The sequence below is a fragment of the Chiloscyllium plagiosum genome, chromosome 2 (assembly GCF_004010195.1).
Source record: "Chiloscyllium plagiosum isolate BGI_BamShark_2017 chromosome 2, ASM401019v2, whole genome shotgun sequence".
Classification (NCBI taxonomy): Eukaryota; Metazoa; Chordata; class Chondrichthyes; order Orectolobiformes; family Hemiscylliidae; genus Chiloscyllium; species Chiloscyllium plagiosum.
Genome location: NC_057711.1, coordinates 100,348,685 through 100,365,135, shown reverse-complemented (window position 1 = coordinate 100,365,135; position 16,451 = coordinate 100,348,685). Strand labels below are relative to the sequence as shown.

Below are 16,451 nucleotides of genomic sequence, written 5' to 3'. Positions count from 1 at the left end.
AGTGTGTGTGTAGGAATATCTGTGTGTGTGTGTAGTGCAATGATGATCACCTGTAATGTGACATGAACCCAAGGTCCCAGTTGAGGCCCTTCCTATGGGTACTGAACTTAGTTATCAGCTAAAACTCAAAGTTATCAACATTATTTCACAGGATTTTGGACTGAGTCCTGAAAGTCTGTATTGCAGAATCCCTTCTCATAGTCGTTCCAGTGATAACAGTGTGGCTGATCTACTTTTCAGGTAAAGTAGATTTCTTCGGGGCACCCAATTTGAGAAAGATTAAGAAGAAAGGCAGGCTTAGCTGAGCCTGGAGGCAATTCTTCTGTCCGGTGAATTTTGTGGGTTACACTGGGCTAACTCTCCCCAGATTGCTACGTTAACAGTTGTCTTGATTTTTTTTACAAGACCATTGCTCACAGTACACAAGCTCTCTTTCAATTACATCAAGGTAGTCTTGAAGTTACAGGACTCATGAGTGGTCACTCTGATTTGCTGGGCAGTTTCTGTGCTTTTGGCCCTGACTGTTGTCCACTGTATCAGATAAATTGTGCCATTAGTGTCAATTCAGCCATATTGAATTTCAACTGACCCCTCCTTCATCTGGGACTAGCTGTGGAGATATGGGATTTACAGATCTTTCACATGACATCACTTCTATTCTTACACATTTTTGTTCCGCTAGAGAATGAGAGGTCTGTATTCATTCTCTTATTCTCACTTGAAAGTGAAATTCACAGTTAGCAAGTGAAATGTCAGTTCACTGTTGCACTCTGAGGGTTAACTCTCAGGACAAGGCTTTAGTGGTTATATGATTCTGTCCTGCAATGGGACTGATTTCTCTGTTAAAGTGCTGTGAGAACTAATTCCAGCAGAACAATCTGCCCTTGCTCTGTTTTGCATTTTCTTTGGAAATCATCAAAGTGTTGTGGTCTGAGTATGGCAGGATGTTTTTCAACTTCTGTTAAAATCTCTTACCGTTCTTTTGGCCACACCATCTCTCATTTTATTTCTGATGCTATCAATGACCAGCTCATCTAGTCACACTTCAGAATGACAGGATCCAGCTATCACCTAGTTTGCTAATATCTGGAAGCTTGCTGGGAAAGTTTAAATCTAAGCACATGACCTTACACTGGCATTGGTCGTCTGGGATAACGAAAGCAGAGATATGTCTCACTCTGGGGGATCAATAGGGCTTTTCATATGAAGGAGTAATAAGAGCTAGCTCATACTGGACAAAGGAGGGGTCACTGAAACTTATTATGGCTTAACTGGCACCTGATGGCAATATTTATGTTCCGGGTCTGCCAGCCGAGCAGGCAAGTGTTCAACTTGGATAGATTTTAATTTCCCCCTGTCAACCGACTCATCCTGGTTATCTGTTCTCCCTGTCAGACACATTCAGTTCAGTGGGCTCTTGGTTTAATTCTGTTTTAGTTGTATTTCCATTCCTGTTGGAACTGTCCTAAGTGTGGTGGAATATCTGAGGTAATATCTTTCCTTCCTGTTCCTTTGAGGTGGGGTTTGTCCCCACCCTGGCCTATAACCTTGGGAACACTCCTGCACTCGGTTTTTTTTTGTGCACCTAATGCTGTCATACCCTGTGGCTATTCAACTTGGAAAGAATCCTCCTCACCATTTTTATGCCAATCTAGTATATTCCCTGTTCTCCCTCTACAAGCGGAGAGGTGGTGCGGCTCACCAGACCTCCTGCTTGTCCAGCAGAGGTGCAGACTCCTGTTTTCCTATGCCGAAGGAGGCATTGCCTGTCTTTTTGCAGCTTTGTCTGGTCTCCCTCAAAATGTGGAAGGGGGATTTCAGTTAGGAATCCTTCTCGAGCAGGGATATGGGCTCCCTTGCTCTGAAATGTTCTGGTTGGATATTGGATTTGTGCGCATTACCATTGATTCCTGAGAAGGAGGATTACACTAACCCTATTTGGGCTGTGTCTTTCTCAAAAATGCTACTCCCACCTCAGCCTTTGGCTCCTCAATTAAGTAATGACCACTGGTTTTGGATGCTTGGGAATTACCAGCAGGGCTTGAATGGCCATTTGGATGGTTGCAAGCATCTAAACTGGTTTTGCTTCCAGGACAGGTCAGTCAGCTATTGCAGGGATGAGTTGGTTCTAATTTAGTTTCCTTGTCCTTTGAAACACCTTGGCCTATCTGCGACTGACTAATTTTGACTGCTATGTGGCTTTCATTTTATTCTTCCTGTGCACTGCCCATTACTCCTCATTTAATTCAATTTCTTGTTCACTGCTTTACTTCCTCTAAAGCATACAGGTCCTTCATGATCTATTTACTGGCCTGACTTCAGCCTTCTTGAAACTAAATAGCTTCTCTTGAATTACATCATCCCACACAGATTTTCCAGTCTGCTAAAAGGCATCAACCTTTTCTCTGCAAAGCTTTGCTCAAAAATGTTTAGTTTATACAGCCTTTATGGACTGTCCCCCTGGGTGTTATACTAAATTTTTTTGACTCTATATGCTCTTTGCTAGCCTTTTTAATTTTTTTTTATCTTAACTGCCTTTACTCCACAGGTTCCAACGTTGCCTTCCCTGTTGCCTATCATTTCCTCTCTATTTTTCCAATATGTATGGAGTTCAGAGTTTCGGACCTCTTTAAACCTTAGTGGCTGTAATGAACATTTCTGGTTCCCTTCTATTTCTCCAGTCTCTTTGGACTGCTCTACATTCTGCAGGAACTGTGCTCAACACTTTACCAAACCATTTCCCAGTGATAAAGGGAAATTCATCTTGATCTCTTTTTGGGCTTCTAGCTTCATCTCCAGTATCATTTTGCTCAAAGGTTCATTCTCTCTCCTCTTTCATCTCTCTCTCATTCCTAAAATGGTCCCCCTTTCTTTCACTCACCTCAAACTCCAGCCATCAGTCCTTCTTTACCAGCTCGATCATCATTTATTTTTGGAAAGGGAAATTTCCTCATTAGAATACCCTAATCTGACTGTGCTGCAAATAAGCATCTGAAATGATTCTGCTCTTCTTGCCTTGCTATTTATTTTTATTTGCATTCCCCTAGCTACAACGTCAAGCAGCCCTGTGCTTAGAGAAGAAAATGTTTTGTTCATTAAAGATTCTTTTCTTACATCTTAAAACTAAAATGTGAGTAACACTTCACTCTAGTGTTAGGATCAAGGGAATTTGCTACAGTCGGTTATTTTTTTAAAGCATAATTCTAGTCATGGAGATTTCCCTTTTGGCTTCCATGTGTTTTCTTGCATTATTCACTTAAAACTTGTTTTTGAGATTTGGACTCTGGTCAGATTTTTGTGTAGTGCATTAAAAGTGGGTTCAATCCCAGCCCTGCACCCCAATTTCTGTTTTGGACACGATGGAGAGGTGAACCAAATTAGTTGATTTTCTTAATTTCTTTCGAGGTATGTTTCATTTTTTCTACTTTTCTTTTCCCTTTTGAAAGAGACTGTGGTAGGTGCCCTACTAATCTTCTGTTTGTGAAGATCAATTTTTACATAATTGACAAAATGTTGTCCTTAGCGTTAAAAAAAATGGTTAATTCATGCATTCCATCCTGGGGGATGATAGTTGCAACACATACATAAACATAGACAGAAGATAAAAAGGGAAGGAAGGAAAGACATTACACTTAAACAGCACACACTGAGTCCACATATCACACCAATGTGGGATTTCTTCTAGACTCTAGGTTTCAGAATGGTTCAAATTCAAGGCAGACTCATCTGAACATGGAGTCAGGTCTTCTGAAGAGAGAATCTTGCAGGCAGTGATGTTAAGGATTCTTTTTCAAACAAACTGTGTTGCTCATACTGTACAAGGTTTCACTTGATTAAAGCAAGGCACAAGAGTCCAGTGTTCCTTTGAGTGACTTTTAACTGCATTGCTCACACAGAAAAAGTACAAGATTCCAAAAGATCACAGCCTGAGTTCTGTCCTTGTCCCACCGACTGGAACTATCTAGAAATTGTGGTCAAATGGTATCATATAACCAACCAGCAGTCATGTTTAAGTCTAGCAAAGTTCAGTTGAAAATGTCTGAGAATGTGTAGTTTTTAGAACTATTTATGATCTCCCTCCTCTGTGGGCATCACAACATATAAATAAATAATTAAGGGACAACTGACTATCACATTATCGTGCCTTTGCTGTAATTGGTTGCTGGGTAGACGAGCAGGAGGCTGGAAGAACACAGCAAGCCAGGCAGCATTAGGAGGCAGAGAAATCAACGTTTCGGGTGTGACCCTTCTTCAGGACTGGGGATGGATGTAAGGGGAGCTGCAGATAAAGGGGCTTGGGAGGACAGGGTGGTGAGGTGGGGATTGGTGAACACAGGCAGAGGGCATGATCTGGTTGGTTGATGGGAGGAATGAATCCGGTTGGTGGCTAGAAGGAAGGGTCAATGAGAGGAATGGGAGTGGGAGGGGCCTCGGAAGGGAGTCGGGTGATGGGAAGGGAGGTAATTTGAAATTGGAGAAGTCAATGTTGAGTCCTCCGGGCTGCAGGCCACCCAGGCGTAACATGAAGTATTGTTCTTCTAATTTACGGTTGGTTCATTGTGGCAATGGAGGAGACCAAGGATGGTCATATCGGAGAGGGAGTGGGAAAGGGAATTAAAATGGGCAGTGACTGTGAGGTCAGGTCAACCCCTGTGGGCCCAGCTGAGATGCTCGGCAAAACTTTCCCTTAGTTTACGTTTGGTCTCCCTGATGTAGAGAAGACCACATCAGGAGCACCGGATACGGTAAACTAGATTGGATGAGAGGCAGGTGAACCTCTGTCTTACCTGGAGGGACTGTTGGGGCCCTGGGTGGAGGTGAGGGGGAGTGGTGTGATGGCAGATTTTGCATCTTTTCTGGTTGCAGGGTAAGGTACCTCGGGGTTTGCGGAGGGTTGGTGGGGAGAGCGGTGCGAAACAACGATTGGCGAGGGGAACAGTCCTTGCAGAAGGCAAGGAGGGGTGGGGAGGTTGCTGGACAACTGAGTGAGAGTTAGCAAGCTGTTTCTTTAAAATGTTTTGAAAACCTTGAGAAGGAGGTGGGTGTATTCTGTCTTTGCAGGATACCAACACCCAACCTGAGAAGATAGCACCGTCCCCATTTGTTCTAAATCATCAATAAATCAAGAAGAATCCCAGCCTCCTCCTTTAAAGTGGGATGACCCTCAACATCAATCGCCCTCTGATTTAATTCATTCTGGGATCCATATACATGTCCTTGTTGTTCTGGAATCTCCCACTACCCAGCTCTGGCATTTCCAGGATTGTTGGAGTTGTCAGCCCATCAGATTTATTGGCAATTCCAGAAGATGGAGCATCATCCCACTGAGGAGCGGCAGTCACACTTCCAACCCATTGCACAATATTGTGGCGGAGTGCAGCTTTTCTTTGCTAACTGGTCTCTGACTATGTTCAACCCACATTACACATGTGCATTGTCAATGATTTATGAGGATAAATGTTGAAATCAGGTTTTTTTTCCCTATTTAAGATTATCCATACTTCACCTTTTACATCAGTTTTCTACAAACATGCTTTGTACATGGCTCCCTGAAAGACTATTTTGCGGATACAGTAGATGTGGTGAAAGCTCTAATTTGACTGTTAAAAGTAATTTCACTTCTGTAACTGGCATCTTGATTATTAGGAGTAAAAATCAATCAGTGACATTTTAATAATTAAGCAACTACATCTTAAAAAAGTAAAACAAGGCGTTTTTTTTTGGGTCCAGCTCTCTTCTGTAACATTTTAAAGCAAACATAAAAATATAGCATGTGGTGATGACAGAAACTGTTTACCTCATACTCCTGGGAGAACTTCAAGTTGTCATTAGCTTTCAGCCGCTCAATGTGATCCGCAAGCTCAGAGATAGGAATTGGTGGATGATTGGCCATGCCTGACAAATTAGACAAGAATATAACACATTATGAGAGCAATGTTTAATGACACAGTGGTACAACACAAATCTGTAAAGCAATTTGTTAGAAGAGCTTGACATGTAAACTAGTAACCATGTTTGATGTGGAGAGAAATTTAAAAAAAAAGCAGGCAGTTTGATTACTCAAAGCAGGGCATGCTCAGAAGAGAAGGGGCTCTCAAGGCAATTAGCAGTCACCGCTCATGCTCTAGAAGCTCACATTCCCAAAATGTTGCCGAGGTTAGCTGGGCAGAGAAGATGGAAGGTTAGCCCTGGCACTGACTGCTGCTTTGAGTAATGACAGCGTTGCCACACTTCAAACTTATCTCCCTGCAATGTACAAAGAGCTATCTGCATCAAGTTAAAATGAGAACTGTGGGATGTGAACTACACAAACAAGCAGCCAGAAGCCTGAAACGAGAGAACAGTATTCAGAAGGAAGAAGTAGTGAATTAACATCAGGGAAAACTAACTTGTCGAATGGAGGTTACCATGGTAACTGGAGACACCTGAACCTGTAAAGAAAATGGGGGGGGGAGTATATAAATAAAGTTTCCATTCTTCCACCAGAGAAAAATGAGATGGAAAATTTCACATAAAATACAGGGTGCTCTCTAAAAATTTGTTTTTGTTTGCCACAAAAATGATATTGATCAAATCGTTTCATTGCAAATGTTTTAAAAATGGGAAAAAAAAACATAAATTTACTTCCACCGATGTTTGGTGATAAAAATTGTTCACACAGCAGACACACACATGCACTTGAGTTATATGAAGGACTGACTGCAAGTACAGGGATATACAGCAATTACAGAACACACAAAGACTGCAACATTATACAAACTTCAAAAATGTTTCTACTGGTCACAGATTGCAGGGGTTGAGGGCTGGGGACGAAGAAGACAAAGATTACCATTTGATTTATTTTGCTCAGTATGACAGGAATAAGACACTCTTGTCAAATATGATAGTCCCAGGGTCAAACACTTCTGGCCCAAAGCAAATCCCATGATCGTTTCGACAACCTGCTGCGAGTGTAAACATCTTTTTGAGAGAAGCAAGATTCAGGAGCTTGCCACATAGCCTGACATCTTTCCTTAGGATTGTAAACATTCATGAACAAATCTCTCTACTGCCCTTCATTCATCTCTAGGCCATGTTAACTTGTTTGAGCACCTATCTTGAGAAGGGTAGAAAGCATTTCACTGGCTTTGTGATGTTGAGCATCTGGCAAGGAACAATGAAAGTGACTAATGGAACATGGAAAACTGCACACAGGCACCATGTAAGTGTGTACGTTCATGGAAAGCGAAAATAAAGTACTGCAGAACTCAAAAGGAAAATCACAATGATATTATAATTTTATCTAGTGCTCAAATATTGAAAACAAACATAAGAGACTGAGGCATTTTGGAGTACCCATGTGACAGTGTTGGTGTCATCTAATTTCTGACTAGCTATGTAGCTAGAAAGGGAGAATGTGGAGCCAAAATTGGGATTGACGGCAGGACTGAGTTATTGGCCAAGGCTGTAAAGAGTTAGTAACCCCTACGTAGGTCACAGATACAATTTCATAAAGTGCTCAACATCTTCAGTGATACCAGTTACAGAAAACAATGATGTGTGCTTTTCTAAGAGAATTAGGTCTTGAGGCAAAGATTAGATTCTGCTCCTCTTTTTCTCCACATAAAGACACTTCTCTCTCAGCTCAGATCATTTTAACTACACATCCATGATAGAAACTTAATGAAATATGTCATCAAATTGCAGCAGGTTGCCCTTCTGAGTTGTAGACCAGTTGTTTTGGGAAACAGAATGCAGTTATTCAGAAAAATAAGTTTTCCAAAGCAAGTTAGAAGTCAATATTTATATTTTAGTGCTTCTAGTGAAGAAAACAAAAAGGATCCTCAATTCCTGTTAAGTTAGAAACCTGAGGTCTTGGGGATGAGGTTGCTGTCATTTGATACAAGCTAGTTAGTAGTTAGTTTGTTGAGCCTGATACTCGCCATGCATCAGAAAAAAAAATCATGGATCACAGAGCAAAATGCCACACTTGCAAAAGTGTATAATTACTCCTTGATTGTTTTTTTTCTGAAAGACATATGCAATTTTAATTTACATTGTGTTAAAAGGCAAAATTTCTTTTGAGGGGGTGGGAAGGAAGTGTTAGGTTTTTTGATGACATCAAAATAATAAATACTAATAAAGCAAACAAGGAGCTTTCAACTCATCAGCATTAAGCAGCTGACGTGTAGAACACAAGATACAGAGTACAGTTATGTCTGTGTGTATTTAGAGTTGGTCTTGAAATTACATTATAAAAAGATTAGAGTAAGAATGCTTACTACATTTGTAATAAATTCTTTTAAAAGTATTTTGTTGTAAGTGTAAGCCCATGTAAAATAAATGGGTTAATATCTCTTTTGAAAACAGCAGAAGAACTTTACATAACCATGTTGAGCGTCTGTATGCTAATTTTTGCATATCCCAATTTCAAGGTTGAGAGCTGAAATTTTTCTGTCAGCATTGTTTTTAGGCTGGAAGTACCATTGGGGATAATACTAGCAATAGAATAAGACTGATTGGAAAATGTAGGCAATGTGTCTTAATGCCAATCTCAGAAAGCATTCGACTGGTAACACACCAGAGGAACTGAGGCTTTTTTCTTCTCTCACAGCAGATACCTTTCATTACCAATTAACATTGCCTTAATTTATTTTACTTTTTTCATTGGATGTATGTGTTGTTGACAAGGTCTGCACTTGCTGCCGATCTCTGACTGCCGTTGAACTGAGTGACCTGCTGAGACATTATAGAAAGCTGTTTAGAGTCAACCACATTACTGGGTGTCTGGAGGCATATGTAGGTCAGACCAAGTATAGATGGCAGATTTTCTTCCCTGAAGTAGTGAACTGGATCTTCTTTTTTCAGAATTAAAGGCAAGTTTCATGGTCACCATTACTAACATTGGCCTTCTACTACAGAATTTTATGCGTTAATTTCAAATTCTAAAGTACAGTAGTTGTTAATTTGAACCAATGTGCCTTAGGTCTGTGCAGTCCAGTTGCATTGCCAATGTCTCCAACTTGCACCTGTTAAAGATACAAGACATCTTCTGGGGGAGGGTCATAACGGAGATGTCTATTAAAAGAGACAGACATTTAAAGTCATTGGCAGAAGGACGAGAGAGGATGTGAAGAAAATGCTTTCACCCATAGGCAGGTGGAATCTGGAATTTGCTGCCTTGTTTAGTGGTTGGGAAGGAAACAGTCAACTCATTTTCAAGGAACAGTGAACTGCCCTTGAAACCTGTAACCTGCAAGGCCACGGGTCAGGTGCTGAAAAGTGCGATTAGAATAACAGCCGTTTTTTTCAGTCAGCCCAGATACCATGAGCTGAATGGCCTCTTTCTGTGCTACAAAATTTCTCCGGTATTTGTAATTTAAAGTAGCCATATAGGTAGAATCAGAATCTGTTAAATTTTTAAAAATGGGTACTTGGTTTACTCACATTTAGCAAATGACTCAATTGTTGATTGTGGTATCTATTGAGTATTTCTGATCTATATATGTTGGAACAATCAACACCACACTGTGAACTGTTTTTGTCTTCTAATTATTAGTTTCAGGGAGCACTGCATTGAACAACAAAGTGAGATCAATGCTGAGTTAGTCTTCTTATCTAAACCCATTCAGTAGACTGGTGACAAGACCTGCCTCTAAACAAGAGCTGAGTTGTTATTATCTGTTACCTTTTCATCCCATTTAGTCACACTTTAGCTGGGTTTAATCCCACTTTCAGGTGGAATAATTAACTCTTTCATGTGGGAAACTTGTGGAATACATCATTCGACCAGGTTGTCTTCTGACACAGTGGTGGTGTCCCTATCTCTGAGGCAGGAGATCCGGGTTCACATTCCACCTGGTGCAGAGGTGTGCAATAACATCTTTGAACAGGCTAACTAGAAAATATGTGCGTCACGGGATCAGTACATGACACCCGAGGCAACAGCATTCCAGACTTAAGGTGGCCTGTTTCTCCAAGACAAGATATCAACTGGGTGAACTCTTACTCTGCCTGGGAATTCCACACAGTGCCCTAGTTACAAGTTTCTGAAACTCACTGTACTCTTACTTATTCTGGATGTGAGTCTCTTGCAATACTCCCATCCAAACCAGATTGCAGCGAGATGTGTTATTAATTCACGTTTGTCCTTTTTTACTTTATTTCTCCTCTTTGTGTCTCTTTGCAGCTTAGTACAGTGTGGGTGGGTAGTAACTTGAGAGAAGAAAACTATATTTTGTGGAGAAGAATATCCCACATTTCAAAAACCACTACCAGCGTATAAACCAAGCAAAAGTATAATGGCTGGGCAAGAGGTTAAACAGTCCCAATCAATTAACAAAGTCTGCTCGTTGTTCCTAGCAGTCCTGAATCTGGGATAGTGATAATGCAGAAAGGCAATCTTTCATCTACTTTTCTTTCTCTTTTAGTTTCTTTAAGCCAGAAGCTCTTAGCTGACATACATCAAACTTAATGCAAGTCTTTTGAACATGGCACATTTCTCTCTCACACACCCAAACAAAAAAAACAAATTAAAATATGGTCCAACACAAACCTGAGAAGCTTGGACTTAAACCTTTCCACCTCTCACCTGGGGTCTGAAAATTGAGACGTCTTAGTTCCACTGGGTCCGTGGGATGATGGGAAGGTAATTCTTTGCTGTTAGGAATGCTGCTTTTTCGCGAATCAGATTCTGTCCTTTTCCTATAAGGAGGATGTTGACTGATGTTAACAATCATGGAAAGAGACTGAACACCATGCAGTTAAATGAATGAAAGAAGCAGATTTAGTCACAACCAGCTTGTGACAGAAATGATAAAAATCAACCTGTTAAAGACTTGCTGGACTAGTAGTGGCTGCAGCAATGTTAGATAAACTTATTCTCAACCCCTGTGGTTTGCTCCAAGGGGAATACCCACTTTCAGATGCCAAGCTTTTCGCCCTTCCATTTTCTCACTCTCCATCAAATGGAGAGCTTGCAGGCGTTTACGTTACATACACAGGTACCATTTAAATTCAATTACACTCTTCAACCAGTCTAATGACAACCTCTTTCAATCCCACTGGCATATTTACTGGAGCAGTAACTATAAATACCTTACAAAATCAGAAAATGAGTTTAACCCACTTTTTTAAAAAAATTACAATATGTGGTTTTAAAAAAATAGACATACTCCCTCAAATACACAATCATATTTTTCCCAGACTTTATAGCAGTCTCTGTTACATTATAAAAACTGCCAGAGAAAGCAGTTAAAAAAAATGCATACTGTACAGAATGATAAATGAGAGAAACTAAAAAGTGTTCTGGATGGCAAGTCACATTACAATACTGCAGCTCCATAACTGCCAGGTCACATGGCCTTTCATTGCTGTCAGGAATTATTAGTTACGGGAACGATGGATAGAAACAATGCGTAATGGGGTCAGAGGAGAAAGCAGGAGATCAGCAGTTAATGATGTACAGTTAAAAGTAGGCAAGATGGGCTGAATGGTTGTAATACTGTGGGTGATTTTGTGTCCATTGTATGCAATGTGTATGTGTGCAGGTAAATGTGTGTGTGTTCAAGCTGTTCTCAGTGCTGAATTTAAGTGTTGCTTTCCTCATTCTTCAACGCTCCCCCAACCTTCCTTTCCACCACCTTTGCTTACCTGTCTGGTTTGCTGTCCCATTGTATTGCAACAGGAGATAAAAAAAAGAAAGGTTGGTATGTTAGCTTCCTACTCAGGCAGCAATAGCTATGGCAACATACTTGCTTCACTGCAGATGTCTCACTGGCAGGAAACATATTACTTAACATGCAAATTAGGAACTGACAGTTCATCAGTGCAGTTAATGCTTTCTAATAGCAGTATAATGAAGGACTAAAGGTCAGGCCAAGAAAACAGTAACACGCGTGCCTCAACAGAAATATATTTCAATTCTAATGTCACATTCACTTATGGCCAGCGTATACTGAAATGCCATACTTAATTATCTTTCTGGTGAAGGTGGTGATCGCACAATTTGCAATTGTTAAACATTCACCAGTCATCAAAGAACAAAGAACAGTACAGCACAGAAACAGGTCCTTCGGCCTGTGAAGACTGCGTAGATGCATGATACCTTTCTAAACTCAAACACTTTTGTCTAAACGCAGTCCGTGTCCCCATATTCATATATTTGTCAGGATGTTTCTTAAATGTTAGTATTAACTTTGCCTAATTGACCATGCTCATTCCCAATTTCAGGTCGAGAATAGCTCTTTCCCTAGTTTCAAAACATCATCCTGGACACACCCAAAGAATTCATCCACATCCAAGACTAAGTGAAATCTGGTCAATTTAGGGGAAGTTAAAATCAGAACAGTATTGCTGTTTTCATATTTTTCCATAATCTGTCTACATAGCTATCACCCACTGGCTGTTGGGAGGCCTGTAGTATAATAACATCAAAGTGATTTCACCCTTCCTACTCCTGAGCTCTACCCATATGGCCTCAATGGATGAGCCCTCCAAGGCGTCCTTCCTCAGGACAGCTGTGATATTCTCCCTCATCAGTAATGCAACTCTCCATCTCTGTTCCATCCCTCGCTACCACTCCTGAAACATTTATACTTTGGAATTAAGCTGCCAATCTTGTCCCTCTCTCAAACAAGTCTCAATAATAGCTACAATATTATTGTTGTATTTCTTAATCCAAAGTATAAATTAATCTGCTTTACCTGTCATACTCTTCACATTAAAACAAATAAGCTTCAGACACCAGTCCTGCCATGTTCAATAACCTCTTCTTGTTTGTTCATCCTTTTAGATTTACTGGCTTTAATCTCAGACTCTTACTCAGTCATTTTACATACTAACTAAGTGCTCTGGTACCTGCCCCTGTCACACTAATTTAAACCCACCTGAGTGACACTAACCATCTTCTTGCCAGGACATTGGTATCTGTCTAGTTTAGGTGCAATCCATTCTTCTTGTACAGGTCCCACTTGATCCGGAAGACATCCATTTGGTCCAGATATCTGAAGCCCTCCCTCCTACACCAGCTCTTTAGCCATGTATTTACCTGTATTGCCTTCCTGTTTCCAGCTTCACTGGCACCTGGCACAGAAAGTAATGCCAAGATTACAACCATACAGGTTCTGCTATTAAACTTCCTACCTAACTCACTGATATCCTTTTGGAAGACTTGGTCTCTCTTTCTGCCTAGATTGTTGATGCCAATGTGGACCACAAGCTCTGGCTATTTACCAACCACCTTCAGATTATCCTGTGACGGTTCAGTCTTGGATGAAACTTGATATGTCAAACAAGACTATGCCTGGATTCACTGAATGTTTGCAGCACATAAAGAAACAACAGAGCCAATGTTAGGATTAGCAGCAATCCAGAATCTGCAAAAGCAAAGTTGTTCGATGCTAACCCATGCAAAGAAAAATGAGGATTGCAGAAGCTGGAGGTGGAAACATCTAAGAGCTTTTTTATTGCGGACTCCAGCTCACATGTGTCCATCAGGGAAAAGGAAGGCCATTCACTTGACAACTGTGGGATCATGTAGATTATTCCCCAAGTAATGGGTCAGCTCAGGGTCAGGGACAGCAAATCTGTCCATTTGCTGCTTCTGGCATCCAGTTGACTGAAGCAACATGAATCTGCTCGAGAGTTTCCTCATTTGATACTTCACATTAATTTACACATTAGGAGGATTAAATACTTCAGTCAGATGGATAGAACCTGTAGTGCCCCTATGATTAGCGACAGCAGCATTGGTAAAATGGAAACTCTTTATCTTGGCTGTGATATTAGTTTTCACTGCATGTTTTTACTAGATTCCTGAATAACAAAGGAGGAGAAAGTGAAGACTGCAGATGCTGGAGATCAGAGCTAAAAATGTGTTGCTGGAAAAGCGCAGCAGGTCAGGCAGCATCCAAGGAACAGGAGAATCGACGTTTTGGGCATAAGCCCTTCTTCAGTCACTAATGCATGAATACATTACCATAGTCTGTAGATCTTCAATGAGATTGTGAGAAACTAATTATTATTTCTTGGCTAATTACACTCTTTAAGGGAGATTGTAGCAAGAATTCTTCCGAAACTCTCTCCTGGTTCCAGCTATGTGTGATCTCAAATTACTGACATTAATAATGGAGGTATGTAATAACATTCCTGAACTGTTTGATGAGAAAATATAAACTACAGTTCAGTATATTGACAGGGTGGCAGCGTTGGTCACACCCTTAGTACATGACTCTTCACAAAGTGGTCCATCCCTGATTTCAATGCACTGATGACCATAATTTTTGCACTAAATCAGTACTCATTTTCTTACCTCTTGTACAGGAGGATAGCGATGACAATGCAGATGATGAACACAACAGCTAAGACAGGGCCAACTACCCATATCAATCCTTCTTCTTCATCTTTAATGGGTTGTGGATCAAGGTCCGCTGACAATACAGGGTCAGAGTATGGACTTGTTGCGTACATCATCTGGAACATGAGTGAGAAGACCATGGAAGATTAGTAGGAATGAGTGGAACTGCTTAATCAAAACTAGAAGGAACAACTGGAACTGTTTCTTTTTGGTTAATACAAGAGGAATTAAGGATTTGCATAACACATTTGGACTGGGAAATCAGCAGAGAGTTGTTACAATGTGGCACGTGAAAGTGACCATATTGGATTTCCCAAACACAGTGTACTTGGGAGTTAGGGACAACCGTATCATATAGCTATCCATGAATGAGTGATCTTTGTTGTGCTGTGGAGGGAATGTACATATTTCAGAAGATATCAATTCTGCCAGAGGCAGCTTAGTGTTGGTAAAGTAATGGACAACTGTGTACATGAAACATCCCGTGTTGATAAGATATTTGGGCTATGCAATTAAAATGCAAATCTCTGTCGCAGCGATGACTCGTGATACACAACTTGGATTTAAGGTACAAACAAAGTTCTCCATGGAGCAAATTGTTTATCCCCACTCATTCAACCTTCACATTGATAAAATTAAGTACATCAGAATAAGAAAGTTGTTGGTGATTATGTTCTTCAGATTAGTTTAGAGCACAACAGCAGAAAAGTACTCATTACTGAGCTGTCAAGTCCAGACAATTGTATGTAGTGAATGCAAGCAGTCATTTCAAGGTCTTCAAATTGTCATTAGGAGGCCACCTCCACCAGTTCAAGTGAATTCTCCCTTATCCTGCTGTGCTATAGAAGCCACAAGATGTATCGAACAGCCTGGATCATTAACTGCCACTGAATAACATGTTTCCTTAATGTGTAGTTACTACACGTGAATGCATTGTCAAGACAGCCCATTAAAGAAAACGTTTTCCATTTGAAATGACCATTCCACTGGGCTGACTTAGCTGTATTGGTTCCTCAAATATCAGCTGGTGTGTGATAACAAATTATACTCAAAGGCAATGCTTGTTGAAAACTTTTTGCAGTGTTTGACTCCTCTAGCATAGCTTTCATTCTGAATTCCTAAATCTTACTCTTTAGAACCAGACCTTGTTGCTCATATTAGTGAATGGTGGAAATACTATCCAAAGATTGTGGATCAATCATTAATATATGCTACATGCAGGCTTTACTGTTGATAAAGGAATGATTTTAGAAAACTGCTTCAAAGGGAGTGATCAAAGCTCATAAGGAACCATGGATTAAAAATGTTTTGATAGCTTCAGAATAAGATACAATTTACATGGCGGAATTGCCTCAGAAGTGAATATGTACCAGGTACTCTTTTTAATTGGTGAGATCAGATGTTCACTCAATGCAGTACTGTCAGAACTACATGGCAGGCAGAGGCAGCAGCAATACTGCGGATATGGGCTCAGTCACTTTAGTTCAAGGCTTTTGAAGGCATCACACTAGCATATCAGCCCCCAGCCTTTGTAATGACAATCATATTACAAGTCAACAAAATACTTCTACAAGTACTTTTCAACAAGCACTGTATATACTTTACAAGAATCGTGCAGCATTGTAGATAATGAATACTCAGGTAGCCTTTAAGGGCACAGAAACTTGCAATGGCTATTACGTCACATTTGCTCTGGGTCAAAAACTCTTACCTATTTGAGGTCCTTACAGACTAATACGAACAAAGATGAATAACAGGCCATTCAGCCTTTCAAGCTTACTCCACCATTCAATAAGGTCATGGCTGATTTGATTTTGACCTTAACTCCTCATTCCAGCATATCCATAGAACACAGAACAGTACAGCACAGAACAGGCCTTCAGCCCACGATGTTGTGCTGACCACTGATCCTCATGTATGCACCCTCAAATTTCTGTGACCATATGTATGTCGAGGAGTCTCTTAAATGTCCCCAATGACCCTGCCTCCACAACTGCTGCTGGCAACGCATTCCATGCTCTCACAACTCTCTGTGTAAAGAACCCGCCTCTGACATCCCCTCTATACTTTCCTCCAACCAGCTTAAAACTATGACCCCTCATGTTAGTCATTTCTG

At 40.6% G+C, this 16,451-nt stretch overlaps 1 protein-coding gene across 44 annotated transcripts in view; it reads right to left on the bottom strand.

Annotated features, from left to right (window-relative positions):
• LOC122562121 (receptor-type tyrosine-protein phosphatase delta) overlaps positions 1–16,451 on the bottom strand; it is a 2,454,643-nt gene that overhangs the window by 107,852 nt on the left and 2,330,340 nt on the right. For 24 of the 44 annotated variants that reach the window (XM_043714668.1, XM_043714693.1, XM_043714753.1 and 21 more), the window contains 5 exons: positions 14,291–14,451; positions 11,632–11,643; positions 10,571–10,683; positions 6,390–6,431; positions 5,798–5,895 (listed from right to left, as the gene is read on the bottom strand). In XM_043714668.1, the coding sequence (XP_043570603.1) occupies positions 5,798–5,895; positions 6,390–6,431; positions 10,571–10,683; positions 11,632–11,643; positions 14,291–14,451 (426 nt within the window). The remainder of the gene's footprint in view (positions 1–5,797; positions 5,896–6,389; positions 6,432–10,570; positions 10,684–11,631; positions 11,644–14,290; positions 14,452–16,451) is intronic. The other 20 variants (XM_043714797.1, XM_043714806.1, XM_043715018.1 and 17 more) reach the window with 3 other exon arrangements.